The sequence below is a fragment of the Cupressus sempervirens genome, chromosome 3 (genome assembly GCF_028749045.1).
Source record: "Cupressus sempervirens isolate cs-2001-9-10 chromosome 3, ASM2874904v1, whole genome shotgun sequence".
Taxonomy (NCBI): domain Eukaryota; kingdom Viridiplantae; phylum Streptophyta; class Pinopsida; order Cupressales; family Cupressaceae; genus Cupressus; species Cupressus sempervirens.
This window is the reverse complement of record NC_143120.1, coordinates 918,054,995-918,078,867: the sequence shown is the minus strand read 5'-3', so window position 1 is coordinate 918,078,867 and position 23,873 is coordinate 918,054,995. Positions and strand designations below refer to the sequence as shown.

General features: G+C 35.5%; 1 protein-coding gene across 1 annotated transcript; it reads right to left on the bottom strand.

Moving 5' to 3' along the window:
- Positions 1-16,793: 16,793 nt before the first annotated feature.
- Positions 16,794-17,939, bottom strand: LOC149569747 (ferredoxin-thioredoxin reductase, variable chain-like). Its single transcript, XM_089822475.1, has one exon. It carries the CDS (start codon positions 17,622-17,624, stop codon positions 17,163-17,165), a length of 462 nt encoding a protein of 153 aa, XP_089678601.1. The 5' UTR covers positions 17,625-17,939; the 3' UTR covers positions 16,794-17,162.
- Between the last annotated feature and the right edge of the window lie 5,934 nt (positions 17,940-23,873).

Sequence of the window (23,873 nt, the reverse complement as noted above, 5' to 3'; positions counted from 1 at the left end):
CTTCTCGCACCTTTATTTAATAAGCATAACTATGCTTAGATTATGAAAAATTAATAAATTAATTATCCTTGATATGTACCTCAAATTACACGTAACTCCTTAAACCAAGTCCACAATCTTGTTCCCAATATAGAATTGTGCACATTATATCCATGACAATTAAAAGTTGATTTCACATTCTAAATCTTGCCTTTAACATTCATTTTGTGTATTTATCCTTACCACATTTGAAAAACTATGACCAACCATTTATACTAATTAATAAATGAAAAGGAACAAATGAATTTATATAAGTTGTAGTTGCTAGTTGCATTACTCAATTATTATGCATAACTAAACCCACTATTTTACGCGAATTAAGTAAAAATGAATAAATATATTTATACATATAACAAAAAAAAAAGTCACAATTCAAATATATATATGAACAAATAGTTATTAATATTTACATAATTGAAATCTTGTACCTAATTGAACTTGCCCATTTATTTCATGTTAATTGAATTTAAATAAACTAAATAAAAATAACGAAGAAATCATTTCCACATGCGTAAGTAGAATAAAATTATTATTTTTAACTAAATTCAACCACCTATTTTATTTTATAATTAAATAATAAAACAAATAAATGATTTTATACAAATAATAAGAGAATATCTAATAAAAACAAAAAAATATGAATTTATACAAATAATAAATAAATATCTAATAAAAATAACAAATGCGTAGCATAGCTCAATTATTTTACTTAAATTATACCCATCTACCAATTCAATGCTAATTATATATAAAATAAAATAAAATGAATTTAAACAAATAAATTAAGCACACAAGTCCAAATAAAATGGAGACCACAATAAACAAATAAATAGTCATAGTTGCACAACTCAATTATTGTGCCTAACTAAAAACACCTACTTATTCTATGCTAATTATAAATGAAGATTAAATAAAATGCATACAAATAACAAAGAATTCAGTCACACGATTAAAATAAATGTATACCAATAACAAAGAACTCAGTCACATCACATGAGTATAATAGAAAAGAAATAATAAATAGGGGTGTTCTATGCGAAGGGCTTGGGCTCAATTTTTTTTGGAGCGGGTGATCCCATCATAATTTTTAAAGAGGGGTTAACCTTATGTTCCCATGTGGTTGCTTAAGCACATTTTGTACTTATATTTAAGTAGTTTAGTGTTCTCATGAAAATTTAAAAGTGTCTGTAAAGGATAATTTAGAATCTCTAGTTGCGCCAGCGCTACCGGTCACGTTAAAAAGTTTACCCGGCGCATTAAAAGAGTTAAAAAAAAAAAAAAAAAAAATTAGAATCTCTAGTTATTTTAGTGGAGCAGCTATTATTTAGCAATTGAAAATAAGCTATGTGAACAGAAGAGGCACTGAAAATAAACAATCACTGCTTATTGCCAAAAACACCACATGGCTCTACAAACTTTTTTCCCTCCTTTTTAAAAATATTTTATTTCTAATTTCATCTTTGCAAAAGTATTATCTAATTAATTAATTCTGACTTTAAGCTTCCTATTTAAAAATAAGCTCCAAAATATATGTTCATGGGACTACAAGCTCCACAATTATTTCCTATAATTGTTGAGCAAATACTACTTATCAAAATAAGCTAAGCAGTGGCATGAGAACATGCTCTAAGGGCAAGTCCCCATGCGGCTACTAAGTTTATTTTGGCTTGCAGTCGTTGCTTAACTTTTTTAGCAACAATATGTGGAGTTGGTGGCCCCATAGTTACTAATGTTTGCTACTTATTTCTTAGCATATATCTAAAATAGAATGTTTAATTAAAAAATTTAATAATAAATTTTGTAGATAAATGTTTTGAGAAGAAATAGGAGGCTAGAAAATAGGAAAAATCTCGATGCAGCCATGTGTCTTTTTTCTCAATTAGCAACGATGCTTATTCCAAACCCTCATTTATTTGAAAGCTTATTTTTTAAAATTAAGCAATGGCTGCTTCAAAAAATAGGGATAGCATGGGCCTACAAATTGCACTTAAGCAACTGTATGGGGACATGAGGTAAAACTTCATTTGGAATCTTTACCTATAAAAATGGAGCTCCGATTTTTAAGCCCTTTTAATTTTAAGGGGACAACTTAGGAAAGGATGATGTCATTTGTCAACAACCTCCTCTTCATTTTCCCACAAAAATGAAATAATCTCAACAAACAAAATTTATGAAGAAGTATAATCTTTATTTTAAAAATTTACAGACAACCAACTTCCTTGAATTTAGAAGGTAATCTTTTAAAGCGTATTCACATAAAATTCCATAAGACTGTGATGAAGGGTGCTCCCTTTAATACAAGAACAGAAACCAAAAAACAACAAATGCAAGAACAAAATATGAATTTATTTGCACTGTAAATGCAAAATTGCATAATTCACAAGTACAATATGCTAACCCACATGGGCGCCTTCATTACAGTGATCTGAAAAGCTAAGCTACGAAGTACCACCCAAAGATGTTGAAGACAATGTTCAGGTCTTTCTTAAATAAGCAATTTTATGTTGCCCGGAAAGGTTCTAGATGCTCAAGCTTTATATCTAGGGCCAACAAACCCTAACAATATATATAGAGTCTGCTAAATACATCTTTGACAAATTATTTTAGAAATTTTGGTAGCCCAACTTCGGAAAGCCATAACTCTCGAACCATTGCTTCGATTGACTATTATAACTACTTTTCGAAAACGCCAGCTCCTGATCTACATCTTCGGAACAACGCAAATGCCCTTCCATCAAGTTTTCAGACCTCATCCAGGCACTCTAAAGCCTCTAATGGTGAGCTTGAAGATTTTTCTACAAATTTTTCCACTAAAAATTTGCAATAACTTCTCTGATACTTAAGCTGGAGCAATGAGATTTTTATGGTAGGTTTATAACTCTAAAATGAACCTTAATGTAGAAAATGAGAATATTCTGAGCTCGTATGACAAACTCACTAGAAATAGCAAGTTCTCATAAATAGTAACCACCCTATCTATTAGTCCTTATTAAAATAGAAAAGACTGAAATGAAAATATTTTAGGGTGATGCAAGATTGCTCTTACACCCAAGATGCTCTTGCATCAAACCGCTTCCCTTTTTTAATATATTATATTCCTAAAAAATCTCAGCGACACCCGCTCTATTTCTAAGGAAGTGAGTGCCCATAAGACCCAACTTCATTGCATAACTCAATTATCAAATCAAACTAAACCCACCCACATAGAACAACACTGTAATATTACTCTTTCAAATCTTCGTGTGATTTAACCTAATTAGGTGGAAACATGTGTAGACCAATCCAACATGAGGAAAGAAGCGAGCAACTACTCTAGATTCAAATTTATGTCTCTAATTCTCTTACTACTAACTAGTCAACTTAGCTTAGAAACTCACTTGTTGGGAAATTTTGTGGAAAGATAAAATGCTCCGAAGTTGAATCTAAGAGGTTAGGTTCAATTAGCTTCGATGATGAATAATTCCTCTTTTTCTTTTCCAATTAGGAAGATTCCTCAAAGATTCTTCTTGAATATCCTTTGATTCTCTGTCTTAAAATTGGTTTTTTGGGTTTTAATCCAATGAATGATAATAGCTTCAAGTTTCATTTTTGGATTAGATTGAGGCTACCTTCGGAGCTCTGGTGCGATTTAAAAAATAATAATTATAGCCAATATTTTTGGGCAACATGGTCCTCCTGATCTGATTACAAAGTTTAAAAAGCATTTTCTGGTTATTAGATCCTATGTATTTGTGGAGAAGAACAAGATGCTCCTTACTTGGATTACTTTATATTACAAATATAATTTTAAAAACTCCTAATATTTGTCATTGCCGATTTAGGGTGGATCATTATACTATTAGTTGTTCAAACAAGAAGAAAATTCAATTTAATTGGTAGAAAAGGGATCGTACTTATGCTACCATTTAGGAGTCTATTACTTCCTTTGTGGAGGTGCATAAGGAAAACGATAAAAGGGAAATCTCTTGGGGAAAGCACGATACTGGATTCCATTTCTATAGCTTAGCAGCTGGGCAAGGATTCTGCTAGTGGTCTTGTAGTGACAATTACATGTACAGATAGGAAACCAATTTTCAAACATTCTTTTTAAAGATTATCGAAAAATTAAATTTATCATCTAAAATGATACATCAAATCTTTTGTCCAAAACATGAACACACTTGAATTACTGATTTTGCAGCTTTTTGCACTCAAATTACCTATAATTAATACACATGTAATATAGAGAATTTTACATTCAGATGTGCCAACAAGTTCAGGAAGTTTTAAGCTCAATATTATATGATTGTCCTTGTTAAAACATGAAAAGCAATTCATTTCTGTGAGACTTTTTTTTTTTTTTTTCTCTAGTTTTCAAACACTCCCCATTTTATCACTTTTCTAAATTCAAAAGCTTTTAATGCAGATTATTAACAAAAACAAAGAAACAGTACCTACTAAACTAATCAACTGCATGAAAGGTCAAGTTCATAATACTGACCAGTGAAGAAACCAAAATTAGTAAGTAATAAGCATGCTACACAATGTCATTAACAGGTTTCCTCAAATAAGAGTTTCATTGCTTTTGCGTCTTTTCGTTGTAAAGAGTCAGTGCCTGCTGCTCAAATTAATCAAAAACAAATTACCTCGAACATTGATCTCATTACCTATGTGCTCATTTCCTGAGGATTTTGACACCTCCAAATGATTTAGTCACTTCAAACATTTGGTCACACTACCTATGACCTTAACTTGGTGAACATTGGTACCTCCAAGGTACTTCTTGGGAAGGTTGTTTTGGAGTAGGATAAACTTTGGACTTGGATTATTTGATTATTCTGTTGGAAGAATAGCTTTAGTTCTGGGCACCTTGCTTCTGGCTGTCCCCATTCACATTGCAAATATGCTTGTTCTGCTTCATGACGGTGTGATGCCATCTTCAAACAATTCATGGTTGATGTTCCTGATGGTTCAGATTCTCCAAATGTTCCTCATTCTCCAATGGTGGAACCTGGGGATCTTGCTCTAACAGTTTTTCCTGATCTTGTTGCTCCTTTGCCTCCTATTGGTGAGCCACATACACCTTATGCTCCAACTGCTCAACCTCCTTTGGTTTAGGTTTGGCACCAGCCTTGGCCTGTGGCCATTGTTCAGCATTTGGTTGGTTTGGCACAAATCAGTTGTTTGTGATGCACCTTTGGTTTGGCTCTCTGTGGAGGATACCAACCTGCTCTTCATAAGGTCTAAGAACTTGGAAGATAATCTATCCTGAACGGTTGCACAAATGAGGAAGAAAGGTCTTCTCAAGTTAGTCTCTCAATCTCATACGAAAGTGAAGGGTGTGAGATTGAATGGGGTTGGGTCTAGAATTATTTAGGCTATCCCTCTGGTTTCTTTTGTTTGTAGTTGTTTGTGCTTTGTAATGTGGCTACAGGTGTGGCTTACTTCCTTTAGTTGGCCAGTGTTTTGTCTCTGTTTGTAGGCTTGCATTGTAATAGGGTTGAGACCCCTGTTTCCTATTTTAATCTAATATCAAAACATATGAAAAAAATGGCATTGGAATAAATCTCGACTGTCTAAGTTGATTATGCTAATGCCAATGAATGAGATGAAACAAGCTTAGATAAAAACATAGCACCAGTGACCTCATACAATAACTAGTAACATGAATATTAACCTTGTGTTCAAACAATGAAGTGGAATAGCGGTGAAGACATGGTTCTGGGAGGCATATATAAGTGCGGAAGAAGTGCTATGATGATAAAATAATGATAGTTTTCTGGTGAAATGTCAATGTTGAGGTGTCTAGGCATACATTTGCCGAAAAAATGCTTCGAATGTAATGAAGATTTGGGCCACTAAAGACAAGTATAATTTTTTAAATCTTTTTAAAATCCTTACGCACTCACAGACCACAAAGTAACGGCATTAAGTGTGGAATCTGGTTACTTGGGGTAGACAAGATCTGCTAAAAACAAATTAATTTATCCAACCTAGTTTTCTTATTAAATTCATCTATTTCTCATTATATAGTTTTGTCTTGATTTCCTGAGTTCAAGCATGTAGACAAAAAAGGAGTTAATAGGAGATAGTCATGACTCATGAGCACTAAAAGCAAATTACACAAGCCCCAAACAGTCTGCACAGAGCTTAGTCATCACTTGACACTTCCTACAATACGAAAGAGACAGCATTTATATTTTCCCCATGCTATGCCTGCAAACAGTTACACATTGGAAGCTACTGTAATTTCCTTCAGTCCCTAATGCAGTTTTCCCACTCCATTTGCGAGGCAATGGAAGTGACCCATTTCGCAACTCTAAAAAGTCTTGCAATATGGAGGCACCGGCTGTACAGGTAGTACTATTGTGCAGCTATGTGCCTATGCAAAGTCAAACATGTTCTTGCATCCTATGTACTGTCCAAGGTTGAGGAGTGCAACATGATTACTTCTCTCAAACCAACACACAGCAATCTCTCCATTTCCTTTACCATGTTCCACATTCTAAGCAGTCAAGTGTGCAGATCAGAAATTTTTATAAACTCTGCAAAGCTCTCTGCCTACCAGTGTCCCTATTTCTGCATGTTTTCTTTCTATTTGTTCTACCTCACTTTTTTCTTGTTTCTTCCCCTTCTATTTTTGCTACTCCAGCCTCTGCCGTTTTCTCACAAGATTTGTCTTATGAGAATGAAGATGTAGGGCCATACGGGAGCCAATCCTATATTAGGCTTATCACTATATTTGGCTGTTCCTACAACTATCCTGCCATTTTGCATGTGGGGAGGGGATGATCATCATGTGTGGCGATTAAGGAACATGCAATGGCTTTATGCCATTCCTCCTAATAATACCTTGCCGACCAAACATGTACATGTCAGGTCTTGCCACCCTCGATTCAACACAAGTCAACTGTCTTGAGTTGCCGACCACAATCAGGAGTACCTGGAGTACCTTGGGCATGGTGAAGGTTACAAGAATTATTTCAATTATGCAATACCTAGCAAATCATAAGATTGGTTTGGAAAGCACTAAGAGATTAAATAAGAAATCACAGAATCTTTTAAGAGTTTTCACCTTGCTGCACACCTCAATAATTTTCCAAGCTAAGAACCAAGTTTATTCTGGTTTGAAAAATTAATAATCTTTATAATTTGATGCACCCATGATGATTCGTGATATCTACAGAGCAATCTACAATGCCATGGTAGACTAAATATTGTTGCACAATATCTGATAATGGTGGATTATTATGTTCCAAATTAGTAGTTAATTCACAGTGTAACACCAGTACTGGGGTACGTTGGGACGGGGGGACACCAGGACAAGTTTCTGAGACGGGAAAATGGGCCTCATTTTCGGGACAGCGGCAAGTGGTGGACAGGGTAAATAGGGGTGTTGTATAGTATACAACTAGAACTTGAAAAGCTAGTTATGAAACGATGTTTCAGCAGAACATACCAAATTAAATACTGAAATATAGCAAAATTGCAACATGAACTAGAACCACTGAACATTCAACATAGTAACATATTACATACTCAATAGTAACATTCAAAAATCAAGATTCAAATAGAAATTCAAGTACTCATCCTAGAGGCAGCATGTTTGCGGAATGGTAGAGGTGGGAGTACTCAAGTACTCAAGTACCTGGTGCGGGGACATCTTGGGGACGGGTACTTTGAGGTTTGGCAAGGGAGTGTGAGTCACCGTGTTACACTGTTAATTCATCACTTTTCACTAGATAATATTGTATTGTTTACTATTCATTATGGAGATTATGCAGGATATAGATAAAAAAGCACTGGAACCAAAAAGGGACTTTTGTAAGCCTTTAAATAGGATATCAGTGTCGAAGAAAGATGTGGATTGGAATTTGAAGATTTTAAAATCCGATCAGGGTGCTACCACGATGGTTGCCCTAGGTGAGAGCCCCAGGTTTGGACATTTGATCACCTTCCAAATTATAACTCACTTCTCATTGAGTACAAAGTTGCAGCTTTGTGAAACATGCTATTTCTTCAAGTTTCCTGATGATCATGTTCCTGATCTCTTTTCTATCTTGGAGGCTTGACTGTACAAAAGGATTAGGTCATCCAAATCAAAGGGTACACTTAATCAACACAGTACTAATGGAGGATGATAGTGTACTATTCCAAAGGATTTGTGCTTCAACAAATTCATCTCCTGTTGGCTTGATGATCTTTGAAAAATGTACCTCCTGAATGAAAATCTTTTTATACCTCAAAGAAATAAACTATGATAAAAAAATTAAAAAAACTTCAGAACAGTGGACAAGCTAATAGGTTTCCATAACACTCTGCTGGAGGCTGTTCTACTGATACTTCACATGAGACTCGGCACACAAAGACTAAACCATTGACTTTAAGACATTGCAAGTGCTAAAAATATTATGGTTGTATGGAATGTTACTTGAATATGCAATGAATAAAAGTGTTACTCAAAGAGTTCAAAATTCCATTTTGGTATTATAACTCAGATCTAAAATAGGACTACTTTTCTTGTTTAAATTAGTAAGAATGGACTTGAGCAATGCTCTTGCCTAGGAATATCTCAGAGGACCTTCCTGATAGTTAAGAATGTCTCCTACAGGTCTCCCTGTCTAGGAGACATGTATCGCACACCAGAGCTCAGGTTTCAGTGGCTGAACATAATCATAGTAAATTGGTATACTGAAGTGTGTCTGATTATTTCTAAACAGTGACGAAAGACTGGATATAAGGCTATTTAAAGGTTTCCATTTTGATAAATAATTATAAAAGTTGTTCAATGGAAAATTAAGAAAGGAAAAAATAAGACAGCTTTTGTTTGATACCATTCCCATCTACAGAAATTTGTATTTTTGTGATTCTGAACTGCTTGGTTAGTTGAAAAACTAACCTTCTTGTGCTGATTAGCCCTAATAATATTCAAGCTAGCCTCTAACCGTTATAACAAGAGAGTAGAGAGAAAACCTCTCATTACCTTTTCTGATGCTCAATATATTGAGAGAAGAATCAATAAAATAAAAATACTCAGTAGATCATTAATGTCGAAATAACTCAAGAACTAAGGCATTGCAGAACTGCTTTTAAGTGCACACTGTCTACTGCAGCCACAAAAAACTCAATTTGTAATTGGCACCAAAGGTCAAAGAATTTTTTTAAAAACAACTGTAATGGTGATGCTCCGAAATGCTTGGAAACATAAATCCCATTTGATTTTAACATCAAAACAATACCAGAACAGAAAATATATAGTTCTATCACTATGTTGCAGAATTTTACTTATTTAACAAAATCCTAAGATGGAAGAGTCTGCCTTTAAAGCTAAAAGCTAAAGCCTGAAATGGGTATTCTACTTAAACAGGAATGCATGGAAAATTGGAAACATTCTACATTTCCAGGTATATGAATTTGATTTTGGTCCTTGAGTCATATACTTATATGAGAAAAAAAGCACTTCATATGTTGTAAATTTTAGGACTTCCTTTACAAACATTGATTACTCTGAGCATGTCAATCATGTAAGCACAGCAAAAATATCACAAATTTCTATCTCAATGTATGTCTTTATATATATCTTAGTGAATAGTTGGCAATTTCATGAGTTTCCTAATTTTATTCACTTGTTTGACAAAAAAATTCTATTTTCACTGATGAAACTTTTCAGAAAAATAAACGACAAGTAGGGTCAATGGGGATGCATCCCTGTCCTTGAACCCTTGCATTACCAGGACAGGGACATCCCCAAGAAGGGGGGATCCTATTCTCACATCTCCCCACCGCCGCACAAATGTTGCCCAGTCACCACCAAAATGTAAGGATGCCCAGGAGTCCCTTGAGCATCTTGAGGACATCCAAAAGTCCCTTGAGCTTCTCAGGGACTTTTATATAAGTGTCCTATCCCTAGACATTTGAAGTGTATTTTTTCATAAATTATCTATCTATCTATCTATCTATATGCAAACAAACCAGATATATAAATATATTTTTGGTTGATTGAGGATCATTTGCAAACCTAAAACATTTAAATAATAAGCTGATTGAAGCACATTTTGTACTAGTTTTTATATCATGGTGATCATTATAATCATCTTTATGATTTTGATACAATATAAATCTTGCCTTCGTGGATTCAACAATTTCACTTATCAAATTGAAATTTGATTTAGCATTCTAATTTCTAATTAGCAATTTGATATTCAATATTCAAGTATTTAGTATTTGGAATTTGCAATGATAGTCATACGTCTTTTCACAACTAGTATTTAAAATACTATATGCATAGTATATGTAGCAAGGTCCCCCAAGCCACCCACACCATCAAATTGAGGTCCTTTGTCCACCTGCCACCCGTCCCACTGTCCCTGACAAATGGGGTGATTAAATATGAAAACCAAACGAAAAAATATCACATCACAAATATATCATTATTGCCAGGATACAAAACATAGTTTTGATCTCGAGACCTGACTCAAAACTGTTGAGATTGTCCAAGGAATTAGTAGATTCTTGAGTTCTTACTCTTTCTGTTCCTGTTAGTCTTGCAACATTGAGGTATCTAGTGACTTAAAGTTCTTACTCTCTGCTCCTCTTAATCTTGTGACATTTAAGCATCTAGTAACTTAGCATCTTTGGAATCAAGGTCCATATTGTTTATGGCATAAGCATTTCTTGACACCATTTTGAAGGTTTCAGTTGACTATACTCTGTGCCTGTCTCCTGGTGACAGTTTAGAGTTTTAAACCTATATCTAAACATGGACTCATCCTATAGCACATACTAGAGGTCAGATTTTCACTGCACAACTCTTTATCGTCAGTGAGTAACTTTTAGATTGTTTGAATATATCTGTTTGGTGAGCCACATACCTACCCAAACAATATTTTCCTTATTTTACTTACATATATGGATATCATTTCTACATCCTTTGGAACCTTTGAAGGGACTCATACAGAACCTATTCTTGTTCTCATTCACTTAATTTGAGATGTATCCTTTAAATTTCCTCTAAGAAATTATTATACCTATCAGCATTAGATATTTTTCTGTAAGACACCCACCTCTGATTTATTTAATTAGTTCTTTCTGTGTTATGCTGCTTATGTATTACACTTCTACTTGTTCTGATTGAGTATGCATTTATGTTGATTCACCTTAAGGCTTATGTAATCATTTTATTTTTCAACAATGTGATTTTTGATGTATCTCAATCACCAATCCTAACAGTACAACAAGATAAATTTCAGTTTGATACTTCTGCCTTGAACCTCAAGTTAACCTAATGTTGTCACTATGTTTTGGATAATATTGGTTTGAGGTGTTCACACTATTGCCCCATTGCAAATGAGGACCCCCTCTTTTTGCTTTAGTAGTAAGAGCAGTGGTTTTAGGTGGTAGCAATTTTCAAGTCTCCAAGTCCGAGAGTGAGTTTGGGCAATTCGAGTCTGCTGGGAAGTCAAGCATGGATAGGATGTGAGTGAGAGTTGGGTTAAGCTAGTCAAGGATATGGAGTTGAAACTAAGAAATTTTTGATGAAATGAGTTAAAGACTTTCGAGAATCTTTGTTCCACCATCAATTGATGTTAGAAAGTCATGAAAGGTTGTGGGAGGTAACAATGTTGAAGGCGTGCTAAATCCTAAAATTTGGTCAAGTTTGGAATTGTTTGAAACTCCCAAAGTTTAGAATCTTTATTATAACTCCTGTGAGGCTGAAACCTATCTCAAACATTCTAACATTATTTATATAAATTATAACTTAAAGTGTATGTAAGTAACTTAATGTTGTATTTTATATAAATCCTCCTGCCCTCTAAGCTTAAAAAATGACCAAGTATAAACAACAAGTTGTTGAGAGGAAAATTCCTCTAAGCATGGTGGATCCCTCCTGCCCCAAAGCAAAATTCCTCTAATCCCCCAACATTTTGCCCCCTTGTAAAAGCGAGCCCCAAGTCCATTTTAGAAAGAAAAAATAAAAGAAATGCAAAAATACTATTTTTTGAGGTGAAGTTGTCAAGAGAGAAAAATCCTCTGGGCATGGCAGATTCCGCCTACCATAAAGGAATCCACATTCCAATGGCATGTTTGATTCCACCCTCAAGAGTAAAGAAAAGGAAAACATCATGAGGTGGGGCAAATGCATCTTCCTACTTTTTGGAATGAAAGTGTGAGTATGAGACTAAAAACAAATGAGTTGGACAAGATTGAAGTGTAAAAGAGGTGATTTCTCTAGGCACAGCAGAATCTGCTAGCCTTAGAGGAATCCAAATTCCTCTCCACCCCTTGATTTCCGCCACCTTGTTGAAGGCAAAGAAGTCATGACTGAAGAGCTATTACTATGGAGAAGCCAGCAGTTTGGAGAATTGGTAAAAGGCAAGAAAGATGATTGAACATGAAAGAGGAAAATTTCTCAAGGTAGGGTGGGATCCTCCTACACTTGAGGAATCAAAACTCCTCTCAATACCTCCATTTCCACCTTGCTTGACACTTAGTGAAACTCAGTCCAATCCCAAAAATCTGCATTGCCAAGAGGAATCAAGGGATAGATGGATGGTTTGGTGGAATAAGTTTGAGGTAAAAGGTTGAAGCCCAAGTGCAAGAAACGATTCCTCAAGGCATGGTGGAATCCTCCAGCTTTTGAGGAATCCAAATTCCTCTAAACATCTAAATTTCTGCACTTATGTGGCGTAGATAAATGCAAGTTTGGCCCCTAGACCTGAGCAAAGAGCAATTTGAAGGCAGTCTGATTACACGAGAGAAAAATCAACATCATTTGAGTCAAGTTTTTTAAAGTGAAGATTATGTTGGGGTGCAGAATCCAAATCCCTCTTGGCATCATGATTTCCGCCTTGCCTTTATCAAATGAAACATGAATTGGGGCCTCCAAACATCGGTGAAGATCAACAAAAAAGAAAATGTTTGATGGTTGGGAAGATTTTGTGAAATATTGTATTTGGAGGAAAAATAAGAAATTGGAGGAATCCATATTCCTCTGCAAACAATGATTTCCACCTCAATAAGAAGAATCGAGGGGTATAACATGAAGGCGATGTAATTGAGGAGTAAATAAACAAAACAATACATGCATTCTACCATTCTAAATAGGTCAGCCTAGAAAGGTGAGGAAAAAGAAATAAATAAAATGATTTCATTTGCTAAAAGGACAGGTTGGCTCTCAGAAGAAACGTGCCTTTCCATGATGATCAGTGCCTATATAAAGGGAGAGGTGTGAGTTCACTTGAACACCAAAACAAAACAAGATTACTTCTGCTTATTAACAGCAAGCACCTCTTATTTAGCAGCGAACTACTCCTAAATTGGATAGAGATCTCCTCATTAAGACAGCTGATTGCATTAAAGGAAGGATCAATTTTCTTGAGGGAGCAGTGATTTTAGATAGCTAAGGGGAGATTTCTTCCAAAAATCTGAGATTAAAAGGTGGTGAAAAAATAAAATTTGGCATGCCATGTTGCAAAACTCATTTGTTTTCCAGAATTATACATGATACCATTTCAAACTTTCCAAAAGGAAAGAGTAGTTTTCTATAAAACTATAGAGGATCCTCAATCAAAAGCCTTTTAGTTTCATATTTGATGCAATTTTATTTTATGAAAGCATTCAGATTTCTTTCATCGTTTCATGAACTTAATGTATTTTTCTCTCTTGGTTTTGCAAGGTAATCGTTGGAGAAGAGAAAAATTTGAAGAGCAAGGAGATAATGACGAGGCCAAATTCACCACTTCAAGTAGATCAAAGTCAAGCTCGAGAACTTCAAATGAAAAGAAGGTTAAAAATTAAATTATCATATTGCAAATCCAAGGTAAGATCAAGAGTCCAAGAAAGCAAAGAACAAGGAGAAGAAACAAATCAGGATTTACAAGTGGAGAAAATTGTCGAAACTTGAATTTACTCCGGAAATCCAAGTTCATTTTGAAGGATCCAAGTGCATGAGGACTTCATCACTTCAAGATGTTCAAGATACAAGTTAGTAAGTGCAAATAAGCTCAAAGTCATGGCAATGAAAAAGTTTCCAAGAATGGAGATGGAGAAAATTTAGAAGATGAATATGTCATCATAATCGAAGGCTCGATAATATCAAGTATCAAGAGATATATTTTCATCCCCAAAGAACTGATCAATTCTACAAGATAAGGATGTTGAGGTCGTGTTTGCTTGTCTTCTACCAATCAGAAAATTCCAGTTACAAGCACATTGAATCATATTATGCCAAGTGTACAATTTTCTCATTGACTTTCAAAAGAACTGTAATTTTCTTATTGGCCACTAGGTTGAGCTTTCATGTAATTGGTTGATAGGGTGGCAACCCTAATTAGGGTTTTTAGTGCGTAAATCTTGACCCTTGATCTTGAATGGATCTGGCCCTTTAGTACAATTGAACACATATAAAAGGCCAAGGCATTCTCAATCGTAAAGAGTTGGATTCCAGACTCATTTGAGAAGAGATTAGGATTAGAAGTAGAGTAGGAGGAGACTTGTAGAAATTGTTGCCATAATGCTATCAAAGAAATTGTTCATTCATTATTGATCTTCATTATAGATTACTTGTGTTGCTTTGGAGTATTGCATGCATTATTTCTTCAATTCTTATTTTTTGATTTCATTTCATGTTAGATAAAAGTAGTAGATGAATGGAAGATATTGTTGAATGGTGATTAATGGTGGAGCTAGTGTCCTTACCTTTTGGTACTTACTGATTGAGTAGAAAGCCAAAGTTAGTCTGGTCTAAATCGCATGTGTTCAACTTTTATTGGAGATGTTCATTTAGACTGTGCCTTCATATGGTATTTAAATGAATATTTACAATGTGAAAATCACTTTTGCATCCTTAGAAGCTAGCAGCCTCCTATACCTAGTTGACATGAGGAAGGAAGGTTAGAGGCTCACACCATTATCAACATTATCTTACATTTACAGAGTTAGATCATTTTTATTTCCTTTGCCAGTAATTTGGTTGGAAGTTGTTTGATTTGAAGAAATTAAAGTCAAGTTGATATCCATTGAAAGAACAGTGTAAGTTCCTTTGTGATAACCAGCATATCACATCATTGTAACTGAGTGAAAGTCCATGATTAAGAAGAAACCTTGTGGCTGTCCCATTTGATCACATAATCTAGATGCATTGTTTAGCATATGAGCATTCTTATTCAAGAGAAAGTTAGAGATTTGGTATTTCATCTTGAGATATTAAGTATTTGATTCTATACATTGTAGTGGAAAAATAACTCACATCAATGGTTCTCAGAGTTGTTTACCATAAGAGGTAAGCATAGGGAATGGCTTAGGTCACTTGACAAGTTACTGGCAAAGGTATCTCCAAAAACATTTGTTGACTCAATTTTAAAGAGTTGAAACTTAATAATAATTTATTTCCTAAAAACAAATAAAAAATTATTTGAAAGTAATTTTGTCTCATCCATACCGGTAATCAGTGTGGACAAGAGTTAAAGGCTTTTGACTTAAAGGGCACTGATGGGGTCTTGTTCTGTGTCTAAAAAATTGAAAAGCTCCATTATTGAGATTGGAAACAACTTTCTAGTGTCACGGCATTCCATGTGCCCAAAGATATTGATTGAACTTGAGAATCCTTCAAATTTAATTTATTTAAATAAGAATGGTCATGAGAGGGCAAGTGTAAAACTGAGGGAAACACCATCATTTAGATCTTAGAAAGGATGTGAGATGATTTGTGATCTCAGTACCTTTTTTGATCAAGTCTTTCTTGGGATTTGTATACCACTTGTTTACAACCATTTAAAAACAATTAATGCTATTCATTTCTCATATTTGAACTGTATTCATTAACATCACCATTTCTTTCAATCTTGAGATGATTATTCTAGGTTTATTTCCACTAGGCTGCACACGCAACACCGCCTTTTACTCAAAATGCCTGATATGACAAGGAAAATCAGTGGACATGTCAAACCAATGTGTCTTCTGCCACACACCCTGTAGGCTCACAATAGTGCCAAACGCTAATTGCTCATGGACTTTTTGGTTTGTTTTTGTATTTTAAAAAGGCACCATTTCAGCTATAACGAACATCTGTAATTGGTTAGCGAGTGATATTGAAAATTATTTCTACTCTACAAAAAAATAAGATTTTCTTTTTTTCTTTAACAAATTTAATAGTTATTCATAAGCTGAGCTGGTACTCAGAGCTGAGTTGCATGCCACACATGTTAATAATGATGCGTATGCATAGGCAATCCTTTGGACAAGGATTTACACCAAATTGTAGTAGAAAATACCCCAGCTTTGGCAATTCAAAAGGCTCAATAGCCTTACCTCTGCACACCCAAGAAGAGGGTTCGCTCTACTTGTTTGGGCATTTGCTAGAAATACATTCACACTGGCTAACATTTTTCCGGTTGTGCCTCCTTACGTTCAAGAGAAGAAATGATGTGTTAACAGATGATAGCTAAAAACAATGAAATAGAAATAGAATGCTGAAAAAATACTCCATGTTAAAAGCTATCCTAGCGTAAGATTAATATAGTCCTGCAGGCTGTGGTCCGTCAGTAAACTTCCTAAGAGTTAACCAAGCACGGCAGAAGTTCTGGTCATAGCCTAACTTCACGTATGGCATCCCCTCCCATGGACTGAAGGAGCTTACCAAATTAAACAACATAGGGTTAATTAAAAAAGGGGTATTTCCAGCAGAGTTTTAACATAAGTTCGGTACTCGTTTTCCTATTTATGAAAAGAAAAAATAATTATCCGATCAGCAGAAAAAGTATGTGTAACGCCAATCATTTGCAACTCTTTTCCCATTTATAAAAGAAGACATAATTGTATGATCAGTAGAAACAATATAGAAGGAAATGTACTCACAAAGAGAATGACGAAATAAAATAATCCCAACTAATATAATGTAGGATTTCCATAAAAAAACAAATTGGCACTCATTTTAGGGCAGCGCCATTTTTTCTGTAAATTTAACTTGATCCAAATTTCATTCCACATGATGAGATATACTATGGGGCTTCTACTAAACTACAAGGGCGTACATATCTGCGGAGACGAGGGAGGAGTAGCAGTCCCTGCGCAGACCATGTGCGCAATTCTTGGAAATTTTCCTTTTCTACAAATGGGTGTTTATTTCTTAGGCAGTTCAAGATCAATCAAGTCACCACATCGAATTCGTCCTCCTTCAAATGGGTAAAAAATTTAACAGAGCGTCCATCTACTTCCATGTTGAACTGTACTTTGTAAGGAAGATTGGCAGAAATATGCTTACCTTTCCAGACACCCACATATTCTTTAACTTCGCCTTCCATGCCCCCAAGATCGAACTCTGGAGTTTTAGGAACATGGTATACTTTCAAAGGCCCTCGAACTTTAACCCTATCTCCAACTTTAGCTTTGAGTTGCAGGTCTTCGACTGATGCCACTGTTTCTTGCAGAGCGATTTCACATACAATTCTATTTCTTCTAATTCTTTCCGTGGGTAATTTGCTCTGCAAACTGTGATGGCATCGGTAGTAGATGCAGGTGGGCACATGGCGGATTTGTGCTCTAGCCATTGCGACCTGCGGCTGTTTGGTTTTTAAAATCAATGGATTTGGGGCACAAATGAGTGCCATTTTCAGATTACAGATTTGAAGAACAGGAGTTCGCCTGGGTACGAGTAGTTGTTCCCGATTGTGTTTTTGCTAGGTGGAGTCCCAGGAAAGATTAGTTGTAGGCATAAGAATTGACACTCGAAAAGAATGGATCAAGTAATGGTGGTTGAAACAAAAAGAAGGGAAGATGATGTGTGTGGTAGGCATTAGGCGGGATGAAATTTAAGAGGCCGTAATTTGTTCTTACACTGAAAACGACTGGGTCTAATTTACTCACAATAGGAAGGTCCGCAAGATTTCTCCGACCAAACACGTAGCTCTATCTTGAAGGTCCGAATGTTAGGAACCATAAAAGTTTCTTTAGTCTTCTATCTTCAATTATTATTATTATTATTATTATTATTAATTTCTGAGCTGCAACGTTATCTAGTTCAATGTGAAGTGGCAACTCGTAATGATAGAAGGGGAGGTTGCCTCGCACGTGAAGTTGTAGTTGATGATTGTACGTGGTGACTTACTGGGAGGGCTTCAAATCTTTTGGTCTTTGAGATTCTAAGGAAATGTTTTAAGATTGTAATAATGTGGATTGAATTTTATTTTGATGGAGTATTTTTATCTATAACATTGTATTAGCTTCTAATTCAATTATAAATTTTATTTTTCATGGAGTATTTTTATTTATAAAGTTACATTAATTCTATGATACAAAAGTGCAAGCTTTAGGTTGAAATTTCTTAATTAAGGATTTAGAGGTATCTTTTTTCTAAATTCACTTGGGATCTTGGTCTCATTCTTTATGATATGAGAGGCTTGTAGTCAATAAGACATGATCCTTGGCAAACTCATTAAATTTTGGAAGTTGAGATTGAATTAAATAAAAAGATATGAGTTATTAGAATTGGAAAAAAAAAATGAGAAGGGAGAATAATATATATTTGGATTTTAGAGTAATGGTGTTTCTTTTATGGAGGTTTAAATCATGGGTGTGGCAACTTAGCAAGGGCATGAATGTTGTGAACACAACAAGCTAACAAGGGCCTTCATGAAGAATTTTAGCAATTTGATACAAGTTTATAGGTTAAAACCTCTTTGGCTAAGAGCTAAGGCTTGAGGGGTATCAATTCTATCAAATTCTCTCGAGGCACAATCTTGACCTAATCCTTTACGATGTCAAAGTCTTCATTTAGCAAGACTTGATCTCTGGTGGGCTCATTTGGAGCCATTCAACTTCACTAATAGACTAAGGGCCCATTGATAATAAATTTTTTTATATGTTTAATCGATTTATATATTGTCATACAAGGCTAGAAACGTATATATAGTAAAAACTTGCCTAAGCTCTACAACTCTCGCTCTGGTTTTCTTGCTCTCATATTTTTTAAATTTTCATGGTGCCTTCTAGGGAGGATTCATCTCCCCCCCCCCCCCCCCCCCCCCCCAATGTTCCCCTAGGATTAGACCCTCCTAGTTTTGCTCCTTAGATCACAATCACCCTTGTTATTGGGTCTAACAATGTTTCTCAACTGTTGTCTTCAACTTCCCCCAAGGCTAGCTAGAAAGATGTGCTTGTGTGCCCCCCTCAAAATATTTTTGAATCTTTGCTTGTGGATGTTATATCTACAGATCAGGGAACAAAAATTTCCATATCGGACTTAGTTATCGATAAGGCCATGGTAGACTTGAAACTTGTTTTGGTAGGAAGGTTTTCTAATTTTAGGCTCTCTATTGACATGCGAAGGAAATGAGTTTCATCTCATTTGAAGCTCAAAGGCAACATTGCAACCTTGACAATTCTAGGGGATTTTTTCCCCTTTTGGTTCAGTACCATGGAGTGCTTCTCTCTCATTCTCTCTGGTTCATGGGTTTACAGTAAACATTTCCTCATGCTTGCTAAGTGGAAGCTAGGGTTTGACACACTAGTCAAGCTCTTTTGTATGGCCTTTGTGTGGGCAAGGTTGCCCAGTCTTCCCCTTGAGTTGTGGGATGAACAAATATTTTATTGGATTGGCAACTATTTTGGCAACTACATCTCAATAGATTTGATAATCCTCTCCAAATTGCAACTGGTGTTCACTAGACTCTATGTCAATGTGACTATCAACAAGATTGTGCCTAATTTTCTGGTACTCGAGGTAAAATTTGACTAGTATACCCAAGCACTCGTCTATGAGAATGCCACCCTATACTACCACAAATGCAAGATCAAATGACACACTACTACAACATGCAAGAACAATCCCTCCACGAAATTAAAGGACATGGAGAAGACCACCTCCTTGAGGATTATTTAGATCATCCTGAGTGAATGCTCTAACAACATTCATACCTCAAGCGATGAAATCAACTCCACCCTAGGTGCAAGTGAGACTAGTTCCCCCTACATGGTAAATTAGGGTTGGAAGAGAGGGATATTCCTTAACCATTAGTGGCGATATTACCCCTATATATTTGGCCCTCTAGCCAAAGCAGGGAACTTAGACAATACTAACTATTAGAAACAATAATCCACCAAGATAACTGAGAGGGGTGGGGGGGCAAGGTGAATCAATTATCCAATAATTAAAACACTTATCTTTATTAAACAAACTTATCCATTCAACCAAATTAGACAACAACCATAGAAAGATGCATGTAGACAATTACACCAAATATGTTGACTAGGGAAACCCTTGATTAGAGGGAAAACCCTGGTGGGAATGATGCCCACAAGATGATGTACTAATATAAATATTCCTTGTTAGAGGATAGACCATATTAGGAGTCTGTTACAACATTTAGTACAATGAGTCCTTGTTAGGAGACTTTGAATCCCTATTAGGAGATTCCAACCCTAGTAGGAATTGTGCCAACTCTGTTAGGAGTTATAGTATAATGTATGTAAGAAGAGCCCACTGCCCAAACATGCAATTTCAACTACGAGAAGAGATCAATACTCAAAGAAGTAATTTATTGGTATCTTCTTCTTTCTTTTATACTTTCCTCTATCTTGTCAATTGGACTAATCACTGTCACACCTTGTAGACTAGGTCACAAACCTCGGATCCAAATACCAAACCTCAACAATGAAGTTTCCTTCACTTCTACACTGTTCTACTCAACTTCACATTCTACACTCTCTACTACTTTTCAAACATTCACATTCGCATATCTCCATATCATGATAAACAAAAATTTCCTTCCTTTATACCGAGTCCATAAAACAATTCCTAAGTCAGTTGTTAGTCCTTCTCAATTAATTATTATAGGACCACATCAAGAACACGTTACACTTAGTGATAACACAAATCTTTTGCCTTGCAACTTGAATAACTTTTTGCACACTCAATATTAGGACAAGCAAGCTTATCCATGTCATCCTCAACATGTCTTTTCGATGTCCTCAACCTCGATCATCAATGTATCAACTTTGCTAAGAGATATAACAAGTTTACCATAACATGCCAGAGCTGTAAACTCTATCTCAAAACAGACATCTCCAAAACTTACATAACTTCTAGACTTGTCCTTTCTGCTTTTGATGTTAACTGCATATACCAAATACTCCAAAGTATCTCCCATAACCTTGGGTGGTTATCATGCTTAACTAGTCATCCATACCAACTTGATCTTTCCATTGTTCTTCGGTCAGAAACTGCAGTAGTCATCAAACATGCTTGTTGACATCAATGAAAAACTCAGTCATGAATGTAACATATCATCAACAAACTAATCTTCCAATCTTGCCAATCTTCCAACAATCTCCCCCTTTGGCATTGATGGCAACATAGATGAAAAAACATCTAGTTCCAAGAATACCAAGAAAAGACAAATAGTCTTCAAATCCTCTTCATCAATCATACTCCCCCATTGATGTACCTCAATGTAATTTATATCAAACTGTTATTTCAAATACATGCCACATTCTTTCATATTCATGCCAAACATCTTCTCAACATATTGTCAAACTTTTCTTTCATAGTATAATGTTTTCCATGCCACATGTCTCCCCTATTTAGCATAAGATTTTTCATGCTAATCTTCCCCCCATTGACATCAATGTCAAAGGTTTTTGCAACCAACATCTCTACATCAAACTCTACAACAACCGTTACTTGTTCAGCTTGAGTGTCAAAAGACACTATTCAAATTAGCATCAATAAGAGTCCTAAATGACTCTGTCCATCATAGATACTCCCCCATACATGAAGCATCAACATCCAGTCTAGATAAACAACGGTGCTCTATTATTTTGGACTAATGCACTCTTGCATCTTATTACTCTGATGTAGGAAGGGGCATAACTGATGCAAGAGCATCCTAAGTTGCCTTGTAATCCTACACTTTTGTTCATTCTACTAGTTTGCTACTGAGCTCCAATTATTACCGAGCACTAGTTTTTAGTTGTTGCTAAGTTCTTAGTTACTGCCGAGTGATTCCTTTGGTTGTCGAGTTCCTTGTGGTTGCCAAGCATTGGAGGATGCCAAGTGATTCTTTGGATGCCGAGCTTGTGTGGATGCCAAGTGCTAGTTTTGAAAAGCTTTCATTTGTTGACTAGTCTATGTCTAGTTCCAGTTTGGATTAACCTTGCTCGTAGTTAATTCCAGTATAGGTAGTTAATATCTGATGTGAGCTGACTTGTGGCTTTATTATGCATTTAATGTAAGGGTTTATTAGTTGGTATTTGCATCAGGCTAACTTGTGGCCTTTCTATGTTCTAGAATCTTCTATAAGTCATTTTGGCAAGTATTCAAGGAAGTCTAAGATTGAGTTTTAGATAGTTTGTGGTAGAAGTTAGAATGATAAGAAGAAAGGATGCGAAGTAGGATCATCATGGATTGTAATTGAGTTGTTATTGGCCGTAACCCAGAAGGCCTTACAACTAGGCATGTATGTTAAATATTTGAAGAATCAATTTGAAGTGTTTGCTCTTCCTCCTTTGGTTGTTGTTTTGTGTGTTGTGTTTTTCGCTGTGTTAACTCATGCAAGGTGGTTTGGATAGTTGGGTGTACCTTTGGTCCTAGTTATTTATGTCCCTCCTTGCATCAAGTGGTATCCAAGCTCGAGGTTCATCCTTGTGGTGATTGGATCGTGTATAATCCTAAGTGAATTTGGTTTTGGGGTAGCAGATCTGTGGATTTGACCTAAAACTTGCATAGGGTTATGATCTTACAGGAACATGATTTGTAAAGATGGTTCAAGGTAGAGGAAATGTTGATAATGCAATATTAGATAAATCGAGACAAATTGCAGCCAGATTAGATGCTATGGAGACAACCCAAAGGAGAGGAGCACATCTTGATGATGTAAGTGATGATGAAGCAATAACACCAAACCCTAATCCAAAACTTGAAGAAGATCAAGATGAAGCAAGGTTGTTGAGAGTATTATCTAGGGAAAATTCAAAGCTTGATGTAGAAGTTATTCCTTATGATGGAAAATCAGACACAATGCTATGTTGGATTAGATCTCTAAAATGGAGAAGTTCTTTGAGTATGAAAACACTCTTGATAATAGGAAGGTGAAGATTTAAATTACAAGGTTGAAAGGACATGCCACACTATGGTGAGAACATTTGCAAACTAATAGACATAGGAGAGGAAAAAAAAGATCCAAACTTGGGTGAAGATGGTGAACAAGGTAAAGAACAAATTCCTTCTTGTTGATTACCAAATTAGTTTGTTGAGAAAGATGCAAAATTTGAGGCAAAGAGACATGAGTGTGAAAGAGTATACTAAAAAAAATTATAGGTTGGACATTAGATCTAGACATGTGGATGATGATGTTGAGAAAATTGCAAGATACATAAATGGGTTGAGATCTGGAATTCAAGATGAAATAAGTTTTGTGAAATTGGAAAGTGTGGAAGAAGCAGACCAATATGCCTTGAAAGTGGAGATCTTGACAAAGAAGCATGAACAAGGACAAAGAGATAGAGGTGATAGATTTTAGAGAGGTAGAGGTAGATCTTATAGAGGAGATGGTAGATCTGACAATTTTGTGCAAGATAAGGGAAAATCTGAATGGAAGAATGATGACAAAGCAAAGAATGAGTGGAAAGGTGGTGACTCTTACCAAGGAGGTACTGGTTCTTACCGAGGAAGAGGTAATTCTTATTCTAGAGATGGTTTTCATGGTAATTGTTTTAGATGTGGTAAAGAAGGGCATAGATCTTTTGAATGTAGATCTTCTGAAATTGGGCAAGGTAATAGAAATGTTGTGATTCAAGGATATGATGAGGGTTCACCAATGGACTTGAGGCTAGTGAAAATTTGATGGTGAGAATAACCTTAT

Bases quoted from the DNA above. Each gene is read 5' to 3' on its own strand.
- LOC149569747 (XM_089822475.1), bottom strand. From the start codon at position 17,624: ATGGCACTCATTTGTGCCCCAAATCCATTGATTTTAAAAACCAAACAG.